The 21,985-nt window shown below is 37.1% G+C and overlaps 1 protein-coding gene across 1 annotated transcript in view; it reads left to right on the top strand.

The window, feature by feature from the left end:
- LOC104507258 (ephrin type-A receptor 6-like) overlaps positions 1–20,734 on the top strand; it is a gene marked incomplete at its 3' end in the record, with an annotated part of 73,472 nt that extends 52,738 nt beyond the window's left edge. The window contains exon 9 of the mRNA XM_010148481.1: positions 20,612–20,734. Within this exon, the coding sequence (XP_010146783.1) occupies positions 20,612–20,734 (123 nt within the window). The remainder of the gene's footprint in view (positions 1–20,611) is intronic.
- Between the last annotated feature and the right edge of the window lie 1,251 nt (positions 20,735–21,985).

Here is a 21,985-nt window from a genome sequence, read left to right as displayed (position 1 = left end):
CCGGAAGATTAAATTCAAAGCTTTAATCATTGAGTTTCTTTTTAAATTATTATATATAACCAGTTCTGTGCAAGAAAAGTCCGGAGGTCAGAGTCCTTTGCCTTGTCCATGAGGAAGGCAAAGCAGCAGCATGACCCTCTCTCACTACAATTTGCAGTATGTAGCTCCTCATATCTGACTCCTTTGTCATTTATCAAAAATGCAGGAGATAACAATTTCTTTTTTTTTTTTTTTTCCAGCCAAGACACTGTGTTCTGGGCCTTTGAGCCCTTAGTGTAATGAATCTAATGTTGTCCTTTTCTCCAACCTCTTAACATTTGAGACAGTTAAATGGACTTCAGAATTCATTTTGGAAGGTGACATATTTTGCAGTATATATGTTTATTGTACACAGCATTGTATACTTGGCTGTTATTCAAAAGGATTGAAGAAATTTTCTGTAAGGGTTTTGTAACACTCTTACCTTGGTCATGGATGGTGATCTCATACTCTGAAAAAATGTGATTTTGCAAAGTTTAAATGTTGACCTTTTAAGAGTTAGGTAGTGACTATTTGAAGTAGACTACACCATGATACCTTACAAAATATGACCACGATTATACACCAAATATGTGACCTACATTACATTTATCATTGATTTCGGAAAAGTAAAACATTTAGGGCCAACAGAAAACAAACAAGTTTAATAAATTCCATGTTAGCATTATAGTATTGTTTATAACCTACAGTGTAAGCATTCTCAATTCTTCACATTTACATCTGTCAGTAATCTCAGTACATCACTGAGACATCGCTGGTATCTCCAGGCACAGATGTACTTATTAGAGGCCAAAATGGCTTCAGATCCACCCTTTAAACCCACCCATTGTACTGGAAGGCACTTGCACCTGCCTTACGCAACACAGATGCACAGCAGGGTGTGAAATTATTTATCCCTGAATATCTTCCATTCTACTTATAGAAAATTCACTGTGACACAGAGTGGTGGTGAGACCCTATGTGGGTCATATTAACCAGTGCACTTTACATAGTATTAGGCATAAAGCTGAGTTTGTCTGCTTAAGCATATTGTAGCTGTGTGTACAATAATGTATGAGACAGCAGAATTTCAGTTGTGTTATAAATTGTTCAGCAAGTAGACGTGTAAATTTAAATGTGGCTCACTGACTTTATTTTCCTTTGTATCTTGTTTTATAGATAAATATCACATTACCGAATTCAGTGTTCCTGTGGTCAGCAATTTTAACACAAAACCCACAACCACCACCCACACCGTTAGCCAATTTTACTAGATCAATTTATTAAAATATCACCCAGAATAAAGGGTTGAAAGTTAGAGCTGTGGACATGACTGCTGTAATACAGAAAAAAATTAAATATCTCTATCCTTCCTGAAGAGCAGGTTACTCTTCATGAAGTGGTATTTGAAGCACTTAATGAATGGTGATAGTACTGAGTTAGTTTTACACATGCACACATGTGTGTGCGTATTTCAAATAACATACAAACTACTATGCGTTCCATTTGTTGAAGGTTTCTGACAAAAATTAAGAATACAAAATGCGCTATTCTCCTGACTGACACATGCTTAAAACAAATTAGCTTTTAAACCCCTGGACAAAATAATTTTTTCTTTCATTCATTACATCAAGATTATCGTTGCAAAAATCAAAGGGCCATTATGGCTTCCTGCAGTCCAAATCAGTCACATTTCTGTGTTCTGCTTTTCTGTTTTGCAGCTAGCAAGCTATACATTATAACTGTCAATTTTGCTGTAACATCTTTCAGAGGACAATAAACAATGAAGAAAAAGCACATTGTCAAGCAGTCAAACAGCTAACATCTTGTTAGCAGCAGTTTAATCTGACCATGATACAGTACCTAACACAACTAAACTTTTATAATTCTACTTTTATAGATTATGTCTGAGAAACAAGGTTTCACTTTCTTCAGGATCCTTTGCCTTCAGATGTCTGTATTCAGACATGTAGGACCTGACTTCCAAAGATATTCAGATGTTGTATTGTGAGATGTGGTTCTAATATAAAAATAGGTGGCAAATCATTCCTACCAACAGCCATAAAAAGATAGTCATCTAGATAAGAAATGGCCAGACTTTTTTTTTTTTTTTAAGGAAAAGCATGGTCATCAATTTGCATAATTAGCATCATTATTAACTGCAAGTGATTGCATTTCCATATATCTTCTGAATAAAGTATGCAATTTCTTCCTCCACCATGAAAGTAGAGCAAAATATAGTACAGTAAGTTAAAAGGGCAAGATAGTTAGAGTGTGTAGATGATATATGAAGTGTTGAGGCTTCATACATCTGTAACAAGAAGATAAATGAATGACAAGGGAGACAAGATTGCACTGTGCTGACAGGTTTGCTGCAGCACCACGGCTGATCTGTTGCCTGTGTAGGAAAACCATAGAAGCAGTGAGGAGAACAATTACAAAGGACGATTGCAATTGACGGTTAAAGGAGTGAGGGAGTTAAAGGGTGTGCATAAAGCAATCAATAATCCTGATTTACAAGCTGTGTATGGCTGATTTATTTTGATAACTGTACATTCATTTCTTAGTCTTTATGGAGGGAATAACACACTAGTAAATACATATGTGACTGAGTGTTGGTGAAGTCCTGTTGCAACTTTGTCATTGCTAAATCTTAACTGAGAAATGAGGTGCTTTCACTGAAATTAGTACCAAAACATGCTGAGTTTGAGAATAACTGATAATGATAGCTGAGAGGTTCTACTGTATTTTAAAGCCTAGCAAAGTCAGTTTGCATCAGAAGCATTATATGGTAAGCTTCAACCTAATTGTGAAATATTACAGTACGCTCAAAATTGAAGTAGGTTTGTGTCCTTTTAAAAGGCAAATTAACTTCATGTGATTTTTCAGTGATAAATCATTTTCCTTCAATTCACAAAATATACAGCATTGGGCAGTGAAGGACACTGAGAGGTCATCTTGTCCAACTTCCTGCCCCAAGGCAGAATAAATTATACTTAAACTACTCTGGATAGATGGTTGCCTATCCTATTCTCAGAAACCTCTCCTGGTGAAGATTCCACAGCCTCCCTGGGCAATCTCATGAGTGTTTAAGTATCCTCATACTTAACCTTCCTAGTGTTAAATTGAATTTTTTTTTTTACTGCACCTTAAGACCATTAACTCTTTTCCTGTCTGTGGTGGAACAGTTTGTACCTTTCCTCTTTTCAGTAATATTTTACATTTGTAGACCATTATAATGTCTTTACTGTCTTCAGTAAATCACCCAGGTTCTGTCAAATCTTTCTTCATGGTATATGTTTGCTAGACCTTTGGTCATTCTTAATGCTTTCCTTTGGACTCTTTCCAGTCAATTCATATCATTTTTAAAGTATGGCTTTCAAGAGAGGATAAATTGAACACTGAGCTTTACCCTCCACTAGCAAGCAGGAAGTTAGTATTTTAAATGTAAACTGTGTTACTCCTCTTTAAATATGTGTGGTTTTCAATAGCGACCATTGTTGGGTTTTATTTTGATTTATATATATTCATAGAGCCTCCTCTGTGAGACAGCTGGCTGTCCAATTTTTCCTCCAGGACATACTTGTGTGGTTGTTCACTGCCATATCCATTGACCTGCTTTGTCTTCCCAGAATTTCATTCTGTGTTTTCTCATACCTTTCCCTAGCCTGCCAAATCATTTTGCCTTCTGAACCTAATCTTAACCATGCACTCCTTCCATTTTGCTGTCTTTCTCAGATTTAGAAGCACACTTCCAACTCACAGTCATTACGGAGAAAACAGAGCATTAGTAAAAGCACTAGACCATACTACTTTTATCTTTCCAGGGTGAGAGTGAACCACTGAGGGCCATTTCCCAGCTGTTATTACCCTGACTATGCAGTAGTTACCTCAGAACAGGAAAAGATAGTGGACTCTTTTGACAGTGACCGATCTGGGATATGTGTATATGATATTATTGGAACTCTTCTGTCTGTGAGACATATCTGTCACAGGCAGAAACTGGGCTGGTGTGGTATTTGCTCTTGAGAAATGTATGTTGTTACTTGCCACACTGTCATCTTCTAATTATTTGCAAATGTTTTAATTATTTTTCTGGTTCCAAGAAAATAATCTAGTCTGACCAAGTCCTCTTTCCTTTTTAATGCATTGTGTTATGCTGAACTTCATGAGGCATAACTTGACCAGGTAAAATTGCAACTGATGTAAGTCTTGATACTTGCAAATCTTCTGTCTTTTTGTTGTTATAAAAACATATGCAGATCAACAGCAAAGGGATGAACTGGAAATTAAATTGTCATTACCACATGCAAAATGTGTTTGTTCCATTTCATCTTTTCAGTCAATTCCTCCTACAGGATGTAGACAGGACTTTGGTTCATGGACCATCATGAGTGTCATGTGCAGGCACATCCATCCACCTGTATTGCCCAGTATATGCTTGTGAAATTTCCTCCACAGGAACGGCATACTGCAATTTCTGGGAGATGCGGCTTAGTTAAATGCCAGCGGACATTACTTAATTTAGAGTTACCATATCTGGTTGATTAGAAAACCAGAAAAGCCAAAACACTTTAAAATAAAACCATAGACATATAGTCATCTGACTAAAATTAACCCTTCTGTCTTCATAATTTCAGTTTTGCAAATTCAGCCAAGGCCTTCGAATGACGATAAAAATTTCTCGTAACTATAGGTTTCTTTGAAAGTTCCATAATGGAGCTGTTGAGTGTGAGCTTGAAAAACATGTAAAATCAGGTATGAATGGTAAAAATCTCAGGAAATGAAATGGGTAATGTGTTTGAATTGCCAAGAGAGTATAAGTAGACTAAGAAGTTAATATTGGAGAGAATATTGATGGACTGAGAAAATAGAAAAACAATGAATCATTGTATAGACACAAGAAAGTTAGTAGTTGCTTGTTTGGGTCATGTTAGCTATGTACTGTGAAAGATAAGGCAACTGAATTAGAACAGATACCAGTAATAAAAAACAAATCAGACTTAAAAGAATTTCTAGTTTCTTCGCTGCCAAGAGAAATTTATTTTAATGAATTTGGCCATGGTATAGAAACATAAATGGTCAGTTTCCTGTCACAGAGCAGCATAAGAATTAAAACTATATCCACATTCTTGTGGAGGAGTGTCTAGTGGATATAGCAAATATCCACCAAACTTCAAATCACTGGGGTGATTATATCATCTGAAAAGAGGTAATGAAAGTCCTTAATTACACCTAATCAGCACAACTGTGATACGCTAGCCTGGGGAAATTTGAGGAAAGTGCTAAGGAAAAAAGAGTTAAATCAGTTAGATTTGGAATACAAGCTTGTATGAATCATGATGTAATGTAGACAGGACTGATGTCTCGTTGCCTTAGACTAATTTGTTTACTACTTTTCTTTCTTTTGTGCTGCCATTAGTCTCTTAGTTTCTAGTTGTTATTTCTTGTACTACCCAGAGAATGACAGAGTGGTTATAAAATTACTGTAGGCTGCAGACACATAAGATAAGACCTTTTACCAGGAAGGCTGTCACAGTTAGGGGAATATATCTCTATATTTTCATGGATTACAGTTGGTTCTTGATAGTAAGTTAACAGATGTGTTGTGTTTAGGATAGAAGCCTTATCATACTGAATTCTACTTGTTTCATGATCTTTTGAGTTAAGATGTTACACTAAGACTACATTTTTATAGGAGAAATGCCAGTTAGATCAAAATAATAAGAGATGATTCAATGTTTCAGTCCCATGGCAGATGTTGGGTCTAGAACCATGACTGATACCAAGAAACAGTCTCTCCTTGAGGTGACAGGATGAAAGAGAGACATAACAGTGGTGACTGTTAAGTCCCCAGTGTTACTTTTTTGGGTAGAAACAGCTGCCATTGTCACCGGCTTAACTAAATTCAAACTTACTTGAATGTATCAAACTAATAATATGTCCCTGGTGTTTTCAGTTTGATGCAAAGTTATTCTCAGTGTATTATCATAATGTTCTCTAAGGTTTACTTGGGGTTGAAGGTTTCTTGTTCACCCCCACCATTTTGTTTGCATTTCTCCAATTCTTTGGATAAACGTACTGCCTTACATGTATGAAAAGGTTATTGTGGGGACTCACAAGTTCATTTATCATAGAATCATTTAGGTTGGAAAAGACTTCTAAGATAACCAAGTCCAACTGTATTTATGAAGTGTTAGAAGCCCAGGGGGCAGGGTGCTATTGAAGCCATAATCGTTAGAACTAAATAATTTAACAGTGCTGGAAACTTATTACAGAAGAGTTGTCAAATGCAGTGAATGTTACAAATAACATTAATCTTCTCTAGTCCAATGGATTTTAGGTTTCTAAGGATGGAGGTATGTATCTCAGTGCTTCTGCAAACCTCAGAAAATACATTTCTCATTAGACAGGTACAAAATTGAAACTACTTTTTTATCAGTAAACTGACATCCTTGAATAACTTTTTAAAATAACGTAAATGTCTGTGTCACTACTGAAAATAGAGCACAGTTATCTGTGCTTTCCTATATGAGATATACTGACAATCTTTATGGACCAATAGTATTGGTGTTAGCACTTTCAACCATGTTGTGCTGCCACGTTCTAGTTACCAGCTGCTGAGTTACAGCCTTCACAGAATAAGAGAATGCATTGTGTAAACATACCATAGTTCACCTATTATGCAAAGTTGAAATACATCGGCTTGTATGCTTGAACTTTGGTTGACTGGATGAACATTTGAGCTATTAAAACTGTTCCAGAAAAGCTGTACCACTTTTCTGGTTCATATCACTTTAAATTTTACATTCGTTTGCAATTATGTGAATACAGAATGACATCGTAAGTTTTTCTTATTCTGTGTTGCTTAGGCCTGCCGGTTCACTTTGCCAAATTTGTGACTAAATAGAACATGCAAGACCAAAATCAGTAATTAGTTGAAGGGGGAATGCCAGCAATGCGGTAGAGATTAATTCATAAGGACAACTTACATCCCACAGATTTACCTGAACTAGAATTAGAGAGAGCCTTGTGATCAATCTTCTGTCCCCACAAAATAGAGAGACCATCAGCCCTAGGGAACTGCTCATTCATCAGGTAGTTATGGTAGTGGTTATGGTAGATGTCAGACATGGTCTGTCGTATAAACCTCTGCTTCAAGAGGTTGTATTGTGGTCTTTAGGGCAGCTCGCAGGCTCATACTGAAATTTCTAATGGAAGACAACAAGCTTGAGGGATCTTTAACAGCAAATTCATATGAAGAAGGAGAATTAAATTATGGATTGGTAATTTTCTCATATAAATGAACTGATATTGTATTTTATGGAAACATGACAGTTGGATGTGAGGAAAAGAAGCCTTTCGTTATGAACAACATCATCTTTCTAATACAAGGATTGCTATAAGCAACTATAGCTGTAATGCTTTGGATGGGACAGAAAGAGAGCTGAAGGGAAAAGAAAGGAACTTCTGAGAAGGAGGTAGTACCGGTTTGTTTAACAAACTGCAGGCAGGTTTCTCTGAGTGAGGCCGCACTCTCAAACCAGACACATCCTCCTCACACACGAGTCAAAGCATTTGTATGGAATATTACAAGCTGGGACATGCTCCCCACATACATATTAATTTTCCAGTGTACAGCTGCTGAAAGTTAACCATTTTCAGTGACTAGTGAGAAATCATTGAAATTTGGAAGTGCAACAGTTCTATTATGCAGTGAAAAGCTGTTCAGGCTTGCTTGAGTTATGGTCTTGAAAAGCGACATGTGTTTTGTGTTTTCTGCATTCTGCTCTGGAGAGCGAGAACTTTAATGACAGAGCTCTGCAGTGAACAAACACCCGCATGTTTTGTCTCCTGATCTCATTCAGCATTGCAGCTCCAGCCGAGGCTCATAAATTATTTCTGCTTCCACCGTTCTTCTAGCACCGTCATCAACATCTACACAAAATAATGCCATCATTTCAACAGAGTTTTCATCTGTTCAGAATCTATTAACTCAGCCCATCGCTATGTTCTTTGTATACTCTTGACCTCCAAATTCCTTATTTCCTCTCTACTGTGAATCCTGCTGTATCCATTTCACAGACTATAATTATCTTTCTGATTCTTAATACATACATAGTTCAGGTTCCAGTTGAATAAATAATTTAGATGCAAACTGTCTGGGAACTATTCCTGACTCCTGAAGTTTTGGTGGAAATACAGTTTGCAAAAAATACCGCTTCTTAAATCTTACATTTCTTCACAGATGAACATATCCTTGGCACTGCTTATAAGTCAGGAGCAGATGATAAAACTGTTAAGGGGGAAACAATCGAAAGAGAGAAGCAATGTGGAAAAAAATATTTTTTTTTAAACACCATAATTAAATGATGTGAGTTTACAGAGTATTCACTTTAAGTATATTCTTAATATAAGCACAAAACACTAATGGCAATCCTGTAAACACATTTTGAAAGGCAAATATATTTAGTCTGACATTCCAGAATAGATTCATGACTACATCAATTGGTAAATATTGTCATTTTTCTACTAAACTTTAACAAGGTAATTTCTGCTGAATAAAATCTGTAAGTCAGTCTAGCTGATAATTACTTCATTTCAGTATTTTGTCCAGAGAAGCGCAGTACAGAATTTTCATAATAGTAGAGATCTGAAACAAACCACTGTACTGTTGCTAGAATTCATGTAATTGGTTTCCTTTCTTCCTGAAACAACAGAAACTTGTTAATTTCTCCCCAGACTGATAATAATAACTTACCCACTTTGGAAATGAGTCTCCACTCTTTCTGCTTTTTTCCTCTCAGCTGTTTTGCTGCTTTAGATAAGATTAGCAATTTTCTTCCAATTTCAGTGAATGCCTTTATAAGCATTGAAAAATGTGACTTCATGGCCTGTGTGAACACTGACTGCCCAAAATTCATAATGCCAGAATCAAATTGCCAAAACTAGCACAAGGGAGATCAGATGAGAATGGTTTTACCACATGGCATTCACCCTTAACACCAAATGGTCTTTGAGCTTGAGTGGAAATCTTCTGCATACACTGAAATCCACAAGGAGATAATTAACAAGCACAGCTAATTCTCATTGCTCAGTAGGATTCTCATAAAAGGAAGCAGAATGCCTGTGCATACGCCAAAGCCCATTAGACAGCTCGAGGAGCTGCCTACAACCTGGCCTCTGACAGGGGTTGTGAGGTGTGGGCTGGGACACCTGCACTGAGCCTAGGTGCAGAGGGTTCTTCTGTCAAGCATTTATATTTGCAAATGTAAACCAGTATATAATACATTTCTAATCAAAGGGTTCATCTGAGGTCACGATACTCATAGCAATCTTCCTACTTCTAATCTTGGCATCACTTATTTGAGGGAGTCACTTGGTGTTTGTAAGCAATAAGAAAATCAAACCTTTGTACTTCATTTCCCTGGCATTAATGAAATGTGAATTGTGAATGGTATGAATGTGAATAGTGAAGGGAACCCTCACCCCCAATTTACACTCTACAATTGTTTAACAAAAAATCATTTTTTGTCAATTGACTGTCTGGAACTTCAGCCCCAAGTGTTCTTCTTAACTGAAAACAGTAAGCCTTTTTTAGTAATACTAATTACTGTCTAAAAGTAGTGAGCATTTATCTCCTACTCCTTGTTCATACTTTTACAGGCTAGGAAAGCTAAAAGAGTAGATAATCAGAACTTTAATTGCAGAACTGCAAAATGTACAGCAGGCTGCATGAATACATTCATCTTCAGAAGTCACCCATGAAGCGCCATTTCACTTGTTAAATTAATTATAATTAAAACTCACTGCGAATTTTAAATGTGAAGTACAAAATTGAAACCTATTATCTCTCTTTTTATGGAAATACCATGAAAAGGGACATCTGAAAATTTAAAAGCCCCTGGAAGTTCTTAACCATCCCATTTATAAGACCCCATCCACATTTCCTGCCTTAAAGGATGAAGAATTCCATATAATGGGAATGCTTAGATTTTACTCAGGATCTTTCCTTCCAAAATCACAAAAACTGGGTGATTAAAAGATGACTGAAATGAAATTCATATTGCTGATTATAAATGGGCTAATTTTTCCTCAAAATCATGATGTGTGCGAAATGAACCACAAAGCTTTTGGTCAATACTGCAGGCTGGTTGTTTCTATCGTGAAAACTGTTTCCAGCTGATTTGGTAATACATGCGTGATCATGAAATCGAAATGTACAGCATACAGGGCATGGAACAGCATTCTGGGTATTCTATATGACTATAAATACATAAAGATTTCAAAGCTCTTGTTTAGCACTGTGCTAAAGCTATTCTCAGTTTAAGCACTGACTGAAAAATACTTATTTAATAGACAGCTTAAACATACACATATAGTTTTTCCCATAATAGAAGAACAGTAATTCCAATTACTATTCCATTAAGACTACAAAGATGATTCAAAACAACAGCTGTTACTGCTTTTAAAAGCCTTAATCATATTAATGTTGTCATACCAGTCTTCTCAGCAACCAGAACTTCAGTGTGCATTGACATTTAACACATCTCAGAATAAATGGCTATAGTGTTTGTAGAACACTTTTCAAGCCATTCCCTCTTTTTTTTTTTTCCCCCCCAAATTGCCTGTTTGTCCAGAAGCATCAAGGGAAATTAAATTAGATGTTAATATTCTACCCAAATATTATGTAACTTCCATCAGTTCCTCCTTAGGAATTGTAACCTTCTTTACAGCATTTGCTTTTTCTCCCAGAGAAGTCATAAGTAAAGGCAAAACTTGCTACAATTGGGATTTGCTAAAATAGTCTCATTCTATGCAAATATTCCTAAGTGTGGATTTATTCTTATCTGCCAATCAAGAAGTAAGAGAACTCCAGCACTTCAGGTTCATAGGAAAGCATTGTCTTTGACAAGAATCTCAAGGTTAAACTTATCAGGGTTGGAGACCTGAACAGCAGCTTTGCCCTGTCAAGTGTTTGTCTTCTTCCTGTTTCCAGGTAGAACCCATGAATTTAAATCGGGAGCACAGTTAGGGGATTTGATACTGAAAAGCAGGTCTTTTAAAATACTTTCACCAAGAGCTAAGTTATAGGGGTCTACTTCTCAGAAATTATACCTGTGGATGCTTTGTTATTCCCAAACCAATAAAATTAAGGAAATTCAGAGTTAAAATCAAACTGAAAAGTAAACCCAAAAAATCATGGTAATAAAGAGTCCAGACACCTAAACTACTCTTTGTGCTGTCACACAAAAACCTCCCAGTGAAAGGAAGCAAAGCAGCATTTGAAGAAAACAGGTCATTTTTTATTATTATTATTACTTACTGTCACTGGAGAAGAAAACAAAAATGTTTTCAGACACACAAACCATTCTTCAGATTATTTTGTTGAACCTGGATGCTAGCAAGCTTCCTTGCTCTTCCCAAAAATATTGCCTGGATACTAAAAGAGGCGTATAATATTTCCACAAGACCATCACAACTCCAGCAGTGGTTGTGTCAGGGCAGTGCCCCTGTCCCCACACTAGATCAAACAGAGGCATCACTTAGTCTCCCTTAGCCTCTTGGCAGAGGCAGAAAAGGAAGGAGAGTTAACATTAAAGTTGCCTCACAGGTTTCATACACATTCCAGGTACAGGCTCAAGTCCACTGAAGTACATTCATGTACTTCACTGTAGACGGCTGGTTAAACCTTAAGTCTGTTTCTTGATGGGAATTCCCATTCTTGCTTAAGTACTATGTATGTCTAATAAAAAAGGATTACAAAAATATTTACGGTAATCCTTTATACCTTAAATGCAGGTTGCTGCTGAATATTAAAAATCTCAGATCAGGCCCTTCAAAATCATGGCACGGTCCTGGAATTACAAAATACAAAAAAAAATTATTCTAGGCTTTCTAATCTTTATTTTCTCTAAATGTCATGGAGCATGTTCATTTTGTATTTCCTTGCATTTCTACTGAAATTATTAAAGCCCTTTTTTTAAGAAAAAAGCAAGTTACAAACCAGCCAGAATGTACGGATTCATTGAGTACACAGTTGTTTGTCACAGCAAGGCTAATCCAAGGCAGGAAATCTCTTCATAATCTCTTTCCTTTCAGTGTTAAGTTCTTTCGTCAGCCTTTCCATCCCTCCTTTTGCTTGCACTTTTGTTTTCTACAAAACACATATATCTTCATACACATTTTTTCTTCTTTCAGATACATGTATTCCTGGTGTTCACCTCCCTTCTACATTTTTTGATATGGATTCAAAGCTTTTTTTTTTTAAAAAAAACCCCACACTTTTAAAAATCACTTTTTAGGAATTTGTATTAAATTTTGCCATTGTTTGTGGCTGAAAATTAATTTGTCAACAAAGCTGCAATCTTCTGCTCCCTGGATTACTTAGACCTGTCTTCTACATGTTTGTTATCTTCAATTACTCTTAGGGCCCATCTGCACCACAGCTGTTTTGGTTACAGCATTTTGTCATAAAAGGCTGCTACATCCTATTATTTCCAGTGATCTAATGGCTCTCTTTAAGAGCCATTTGTGAATCTGGGCTCATTGAACACTATGTAAGACTGCTGCACTTCTCAGAATCATCACCTTACTGTAGCCAAGATACAACTTCAGTCCTATTGAGAATAATGGCCACTGACTTTTGGAAAAGGACAGTCCTGCTGAGGATGTTGTGCAGTAGGATGTTCCTCTTCAGCCCTTTTTGAGAGAGAAACTTTCTTATGCAGAATAACAGAGAAAAAATGACCTTTTATTCTAAAATAAAATTTTCAAGTATACACAGTCTCTGTGAGATACAGCAAAACCAGAAATTTTAAGCATCTGTTATTCCATTTTTAAGACTGTTCAAGAGAAATATATGATGCAGTTTGTTCAGTTTCTTGGAGAGCTTTTCCCAAAGTGTTTGATTGAAGGTGACCAACTTACGAATATTCAGAAAATCCATTTGGTTTTCATAAGTAGTACCCATAATTTGGGATGAGCTGAATTCTTGTTTTAAACGCACAGCAGTTTATGCTTAGATCAAATCACCAACAGTGGCTCTGTAACAGCACCCCAAAAAATGAAGTAGCTTGGCACCCTTTGAGGTATGATGTTGCAGACAAGTTCCTATTATCTTACTCCTTTTTCGAGCCACTTTCCTGATAGAACTAAAGTTAAATCTGGGTCATCAGATTTGAAGCAAGATGCTGAAACCTGATGAAGTGAGACAGTGACTCAGAGGCAGACAAAAGGAGCTCTGGTTTATTCCAGGTGTGTGGGGAGCTGCATAGCAGACTGAGAATGTGGCTGAAGCGCATTGCAACTGTCTTCTAAACAGGACATAAAATTTGCCTTTCCTTGGGCACATGTCAGGGAGACAGTATATACCCATGCCATCCTAGGACGGAAATGATGCCTCACTATAGTTAATCTCTAATCCTAAAAACTAGCAAGAGCAATCAGGTTTTGTAATAAAGACCTTGCTTGGGTGACTATTCCCTAGCACAGATTCCTCTCAACTTCAATGTTTAGACACTTCCTTGTATTTGAAATTGTGAAAATTCATTATCTGGAAAGGTTCTGCCAAATAACTCCCTATATTGCCTAAGTTTCAGACCTTAAGTGGAGCAGAACAAGTGCAAACGTATTTTGCTAGTTTGTATGTTGGCATGAGTTCCTTCAGAAGGAATTCCAGTCTCACTGGTTAAAAATACCACAGTGAGCAGTCCTCAGCTGCATCCCTCCAGCTCTAGTTCATATTTTGTTTTCCCAGGTCTTCTATTAATATGTCTTGGCATCTTGCTAGATCTGCTAACATAAATGGTATAATTTCCATTGTAGTTCCCTTGGAGATGTGTCAGGAAATGACTATTTCTAACTTAATTAATCAGTCTACCACGTAAATGAAGATGATGTTCTAAATTTTACGTTGTCTGTCTGTTTAGGATATTTAAGTATTCTGCTATCACCTTCTACTTGGAGTTAACATTCCGACCTCTATATTTTATAACAGTGTGATTAAAAATTCAGGCTGCTTTTAAAGTTGCCCAGACAACAACAGTTAAAGACCCATGACTTACTGAGAGTGCACTCAGGAATGAGAGAAATATCTGTGAGTGCTCTGGGATGATGTAATTTACTGAAGTGGAATCTGGGGAAACATTAGACCACCCTTTGAAATCTTGTTGCTGAACATTAGAGTAGGAATTTCCCTCTGCACAGCAAAATGCATTTCATACAGGTCTTGGTTTTACTAGCTTAGGTACCCCAGAGCAGAATTTAGCCTTGAAAAGATTTCACTGTGTTATTTGCAAGGTGATGAAAATCTTCCCATGATTTGGTTGGACTGGAAGACCTCCAGAGGTCCCTTCCAAACTCAGCCATTCCGTGATTCTGTGATTTCAATAGGGGTAAGCACGCTCATTTCTGTTAATTCTTCTTGTGCTCTAATATTTTATTATATGCATTGCAAAGTATTGTTTAGTGATCTTAAAAGCTAGATTTTCCCAAAACGTTTGTTATGTGGGTAGAAATTCCAGCATACCACTCTGTCCTCTATCACCTTTGCTTGCTTGCTCTAAAAGCTCTGAAATAAATTATTGAAAACATATTCTAGATCTCCATATTAGTGCATTTAAAACAATTAATTGTGAAGATCCATGCTTTCTAAATGTACTGAAAATATCCAACAAATTCACAAGGGATAAATTTTAGCCCTGCTTTTGATCTTTTTTTTTTTTTCAATTTCCAGTCAAGCCTTTTGAACGCTCTACAAAATCTGACACCATAATTTCAAAGTTTTATAAAGCCACTTCTCATGAAAACTTTCCATATGTTCCCCCATAAAAGATTATGAAGTAATGTGCAATTCCTGGTGGTCTAGGAAGGATAAATCAATAAAATTATGTGAGAGAAAATTCAACTGGTTTTCAGTACTTTCCATAATGGATATACTACAAATAATTTTGGAAAAAATGCTCTAACCCTTCTTCTAGCTTCCCTGAGGAAACACTACTAACAGTAAAACGCAGGTTTTATTTTAGAATGGAAGGTGCTCATAACAGAAGACAGCATTCTCCCAGACATTGAGTGATAACACTGGATAATGCCCCTATTCAGAAGCAGGAAAACTCCCTCTACATTCTGTTCTCTCGTATTTCATTACTAAATGTTACTGTCCCGCCTTCATGAGAGTGCAGTTAGGAGTGAAAACATCCTGAATTCATTCAGTTGCTTCCTGCCAAACTGAACACAAAAGCTCATTATAGCCCTTTGACTCGCTTCCCCAAAGCCTTCATCTGCAGAGTTCCTAAGAAATTTCTCGTAGCTGTATTTTACAATCCCGGTATGAAAAGCATCAAGACAATTGGCTATATAGAAACAAACAGCAGTGGTTTTTTACATTGGATACACTAACTGCATTTCTCCCTTTTTTTTAATCTAAACAAAATCTATGGGAAAATAATAACAAAGTAAAGTCTTCTTTTGATGCTACTATTAAAGAGATGGTACTTGTAAAAAGAAATAACTGACAGCAATTGTGAGCTCTCTAGAACTCCTTCTAGTTTATTAAATTAAGCTGCCAAAGAGCTCCTTTTGAATTTGAAGCTGTTAGATGTCCCAAAATACACAGCACCTGAAATGGTCAATTCCACCTGCAGAAAGTATTGTATTAAGGTGTGATAAATAAGAAACAACAATGAATAACAGGGCTGAAGGGCAGTCTGCATCTTCAGTAGTCATTCTAACAAACTACTTCAGCCAGGTCTTTGGATTAAAGTGCAGAGACTCTGGAAACGTTCTCCTTTCTAAAAGCAAATCTCCACAATCTGCACAAAGGTCCCACAAGTACAATTGCTATAGTGAAAAAAGGAGGTGCTTCATTTGCTCCCAGCGTGGCTCGGGGACCCTGGCACAAACAGAACAAGCTGGTGGCCCTGCCTGCCTGTACCTGCACAATTTAACAGCCTCGGATCCCATCCCTGTAAGTCCAGTGGGCCCAGAGGCTGCCATGGCATCGGCTCGAGTGTGGCTGATGGTAGTAGGGCAAGGAAGCCAGCAGCTGATGGGGAGGAAAGGGTGAGATGTTGGCCCCTGAGGATGGCCGGTGCAGTGCTGGCACTGTAGTGCATATGGGAGCAAAACTGGTGGGAATGTTTGCATTCAAGTCAGCAGATGGGAGTGGGCTCACACTGCCATTAACAGATTAAAACTGTGTTCAGATGCTGTGAAAAATTCTGAGGGTCTTCTGGTGGAAGTTTCTGTGACGTGGCAGCAGCGAAGATAATGGCTGATTGACGTTTCTCAGCTTGCTCAATCCCTCAGAGTTTTAAGTGCAAGTTAGTTCCTTTTAAATGCTTTTTACTAAAGCTCCTCCACTCCCCCATGCAAACGGAAGTTGTGTATTTCACACTAGTCCATTGTGTTGTACATTATTGCACTGGGTGTGTTTGATGCCATTCTCTTCATCTGTCCGTCCATCCGTCTGTCCTTCCAGCACTTTTATTGTGCTGCATGGCAGAACAACTTTTTCTCGTTCTAGATCTAGGACTCTTCAGCACAGTGACCATGCCACTCTCCCTTGGCTGTTGGAATGTGCCTTCCGTGTGGGGAGAAATGGCTGTTCCTTCTGGCTGGCCATGCTGTCGTGATGCAAGTTCTAATAAATGTGTGTGAACTCATGTAGGTGCTCAGAATATGTATTTCCTTGACCCAGTTATCTGCTCTTGCCCTTCTGCTCTGTGTGATAATACACTACTCAAACCGTGTCAGTTTAGGATGCTATAACCAGTGACTTCCCTATCAAATTCTACCATTTGTGGGATGATATTCCCCCTGGAACAACAGATGAAGGAGGAAGGCAGGCTAATGGATTCCGCACTCCCCCACTGCCTCTGAGCACAAGCACTTAGCTGTGATAATTGTGAAACAGAAGGCGAATTTACACTGAGTTATAAACTGGTATCACAGATCTCGGTGTATACTTCACAGACTGTCAGCTGTTCAGAGTATTGCCATATATTTTAACTCTTTCAACTCACTTTTTCAACTAATCTGTCACTAATGCAGTTTCCCATGTTAAAGTGGCATAATAATATTAATAGTGTATAACTATGGAGGGAGGAGAGGTTGGTTTTTTTCTCACTAAAACTATACCTGTTAAGTTGCTAATTAACAGCTGTATTTCAGGGCACTGAGGAATCATGGCTTAATATTCATGTCTCCTTTTCACTCAGGAATCATGGCTTAATATTCACATCTCCTTTTCCCAGTTTAGAACCAGTAGGACCTTATACTAAAAGCTCCTCTCATTCATGTAGCCACACCCGCTGCAAAAATAATGAGTGTAATTTTTAAACAAAACAGCAGAACAGGTATAAAGCACTAGTCTCTGTGTGATGTGCATTGACAGAATGGCATTTCTCAGGAAAGTTGGGTGATTAAAGAAATAATATCCTAGCATCCTGAAAGTGTCCAGTGTGGTTGCTTTAAAGAGGTTATTTAAATTAAGCACTAGGATTTCTATTGCTAGTGTACACCTCTAAAAAATGAATATTGCTTCTGCAATTTGGGGCATAAAGCAGCAGGATATGAAGCAGCAGGTGCATTTTTGGTGGACTTTTTCTTCAGCGAAGCAGGATTCCAATTTGGGAAAAAGAGGAAAGACTGCATCATTGTTGTTCAATAAAAAAATAGTGTGCACATAGGGAGAAATGCATCTCTTCTTCATTGATTTCCACACAGAAGTTTGTAACATTTCTGAGAAGTTGGTGTTTTCATCTTAATTTCATGTTGCCACCCCCCTTCTTTGTTGTTAGCAGACAGCTTTCTCCCTTTCTGTCTTGAACATGTATTTCTTTCAAATATTTCATGAATGTTTATCCAAACAAGTAAAAATCTGAGTAAAGCTTCTAAATTACTGTAAATGCCCAAAGCTCTTATCAAGCCTCTGTCCTTCTGGTGGTGACTGATGGGACTTATGAGAATTCATTTTCTTTCCCATTTACCTGCAGTGATAATCAGCTTCCACGTATACAGTCATGTAATAGGGTCTCAAACCCTATTCACATTGTGCAGGCAATAATACCAGAAACACCCATTTATTCATTCTGGGGCCTATGCTTTATTTTAATTTAGGGCCATGCATGTTTTAAGCTGAAGGAACTTTCAACCTCTCCTGTGTCTGCATTTTTATGTTGATGGATACTGACGTTGTCCTTTTTCAGAAGCTGTTGGTGGACTTCTAGAGTAGATTAAATGAGATCTTGTTCTTATAACTCTATATTCTACTTAATCAGAGACATTTCTGAGGTGACAGTAGTCTATTTGGATGGGATTCAGTTGCCTAAAATTACACTGGATGCCTACTCTTAGATACCCAACTGCTGCTTTGCCTCTTGCTGCCACTTTCAAAGAATGAACATCTCCTGCAGATACTTTCATGCTGCCACTCAAATGTAAATGTCTCAGATTTCCTAGAGTCTCACAAATGACACAGAGCATTTACCCTTAAACAACTGAATCCTACCTTTTGAATGTGAGACAAACATTATTTATGGCTATTCTTTTAGATATTTGCTGCTTATAAAGCCTCAGTAATTTTATCACTCTAGCTCTCTTCTTAGCATTCACAGGTTGTATTGCTCCAAAATTTGCTGCTCCTTGATTTTATTTCTGAATATGTACAATAAGTGAAATAAATTTGGTTTTGTCTTCATTACTTTCTATAACAAAATAACTTATTGTAAGACTGCTAGGAAACTTGAGTTATTTGCCATTTAACACCATTTAAATGTAGGAAAATGTCAATGGTGAAGCTCAAGCTGTTTGGCTTTTCTGAAGGTCTGTACATATGGCATCTGACTCACAGCGGGTTCACTTTATGGTTGGTATAATTCATATTTTGAAACAAGCAAAAATTCAAAATTCATATTTTGAAACAAGAAGCAAAGTTTTATTTGGGAACTCTTCATCTGTTCATTATTTAGCCTTCATGTTTTAAGATGCTGTTTAGTACCACACATCTTGGAGTTAATGGAGCAATTTCCCATTTAAAAATTAAGTTTCAGTGTATTGCATTTTGGACTCTCTGTCCATGATCACTTCTCAAAATATTTTAAAATAAAAGCCACGGAACTTAGAAACACTTTTTCAAGGATACCAAATGGTTTTCTGGAGTGGCCAGAGGGAAAAGTTTTATACCTTACCTTTAACAATCAGATATAAAAATACTGCATCCAGAAGACTAATGAAATTAATTATTTTTCCACAGACTGCAGCAGGTCTAACAAAAAATTTAAAGATCAAGTGTGTTGAGGAGAAACAGTGGAACTCTTGCTTGAAAATACAAGTGAAAAATTCAAAGCTCTCTTAGGCAGCTTTCAGTTCAGCAAATATATATATGTGTTTGGAGGCTAAATTTTCCTCACTACATTTTTAATAGTTAAAAAACCCTCCCAACTGTTGCATAGATTTTGAGACATTTCTTGTTTTCATTGTATATAAATGTTAAGATGTCTTCTGTCTCTTAAAAGAATAACTATGAAATACCTGCAAGGTGATGAAAACAAACTTGTCATTGACTAGATTGTTGGATGGATGCTTGTTTGATGTACTTGCAAAAATACACAAATTATTCTGATTGTCAATTTAAATTTATTGCAAGGTGGCAGAATCTTGACTGCGCTTTTAAGCAAATGTGAAGAGCTCTCATTTCAGATCAATCTTTGCTGCTAGCATTCACGGAGCACTAACATGAGCTAGCTGAAATGATGCCTCTAGATCTCCGTACATATGCTGAAAGCTGAACCTGTGGATCAAATGATAAAGGGTCCTTATTTATCATCACTAGAATAGATATGTCACAAGTACTTATTTTAAAAGGGGTGGATGAGATAATCTCTGCTTCCAGAAATAAAACTGCATATTTAGGCAATGCGAAGAAGAGAGTTTATTCTATTGAAAGCATAAAATGTGTAAAGCATCTGGTGAGAGCTAAGCAGAAAGAGCCCATGTCTACAATCCTGGCTTTTGCCTGCATCAATATATCAACAGGTGTTGGGAGATGCCATAGACGCTTTGACTGATGTAGCTGCCCTGACACAGAAGGCAGTAAGGTAGTTGCAAATCTTAGTTCCCCTTCTCCTCTTGACTGACATGACTTTTGTCAGGTAGTTTTTTGGGTGGTTTTAAGATAGTAGAATAAAACATGGCTTTGCTGGTATAGCTTCACCTCTACCAATCTCTCTCTGATTTGTGCACAAAACTGTGAAATGCCTCTGAAGTAGAGTCATCTGGAATGCCTTATGAATATCCAACAGGTGTATTTTACCTTTAAAATCTCAAATTTTTCCATTCCTCCTAGAAGTGCTGGAATTCTCCATTTGCCAAGTATGCGGGAAACAAACTATTTCTGGTTAAAGCTGTGTATTGTATGACTTGGTTAAAAAACAAAGAAAAGCTGTTAACTGCTTTTTATAAAATCTGTTCCAGTGAAACCACTGTTAACTTTTTGGAGGTTTGGTTATTCTTTCTTTTAAAAGTCAACTTCTTTTATCAGTCAAAGAAGAAGTCATTTGATTAATGATCATTTTTATCTCTTTGAAAGGATCCTTTCCGACCATTGGGGTGAAGTCTCTTTCGAGATTCCTGAGGGCGGGATTTTTAAATAGCATCCTGGCCTCACATCCAGTGTCAGGGGGTGGATCTTTACCCCCCAGCATTTCCTCTGGTAGGTATTCCAGCCTATTCCCCCACATTTATTTTTCCCTTCACCCTTTGCCCCATCTCTCCACACATTTAAGGAAAACAAAAATTTGAGTGGGTCAGACAGGGAGATTAGATGTCCCTTCCAATAAAAAGACAAATTGAAAGGAAATGGAAAAGATAAATTACTTTTTAGGAACTAGGCATTTTCCTGTATCAATTTCTAGGAGAAATTGTGAGGGAAACTCTTCTGTAGTTAAGTGGTCAACCTAAATATAGAAAGAGAAGGTTCAGTATCCTCTAATCATGCACTTAATGAAGCATGCCCATGTGCAGCAGGGAGACATATCTTTAAAGATGCCTCTGTAAAATCCCAGATTGTGTGTGACTCTGTGACTATTCCCAAAAAATTTATATTCCTTTGCTAAAACATTAGAAGTAAAAAAATTTGGAAAGGCAAAATTTTTTTATGTACTGAGGTAGTGTTTGAATCCTTTGTACGATTCCACAGTTGCAGCTTGTATCTCATAAAAACTGCCTTAACTTTTCTTTATAACTTTTATCACAATCTGAACTACTACAGTTCTCTTAAAATGAGTGAGAAAACCCCATTCCCTCTGTTGCCAGCACGGTATTCTGCTCTGCCTTTGGTAAGGTCCCCAGTGAGGCACAGCTGTATGATGGCACAAGGGACTCCAGAAGGTTGAGATAAAGTTGAGTGTAGGCTGGGAATGAGAACACCACGCCAGGTGAATGGGCTGCTGTCAGCTACTGGGCAGAAACAGGACAGAAGGACAGGGTAGAGTCATCCTTTCCCAGAAAGGCTGTATCTGTTATCCATTCTCTTCCGGAGCCATTAAATACCATCTTCCACCAAAGCTAATTATGAAGGATACATGTATCTTCATTATAGTTAGAACTGAATTAAAGTTCGGTTCTGTTCCTTAACAAACTACATGTTTCTGTGTAAAATTAATCTGTACTTTGACTAATGTGACACTTGTATCATTTCAGGATATCTCACAGTTTTTACCTTACATGAACTTAATGTTAATAAATGTTACAGTTTTTCTTAAAGAGGAAAAATCTCTTATGGTGAAAGTAGGGAGAAAATTGAAAAATTACATAATGTTATTGATTTTCTATACAGAAGAAACAGTTCTACTTCTTTATGCCTCATTTTATCTATTGCAATAATGGTAGGCCTCATTAATACAAGATAACTGTTACCTTTTTTTTTAAAGTGCTTTTAATTCTTTGTTTACTTTTTTTCTTT

This window comes from Eurypyga helias, unplaced genomic scaffold, assembly GCF_000690775.1.
Source record: "Eurypyga helias isolate BGI_N326 unplaced genomic scaffold, ASM69077v1 scaffold11193, whole genome shotgun sequence".
Lineage (NCBI taxonomy): Eukaryota > Metazoa > Chordata > Aves > Eurypygiformes > Eurypygidae > Eurypyga > Eurypyga helias.
This window is presented reverse-complemented; position numbering and strand designations above follow the sequence as displayed.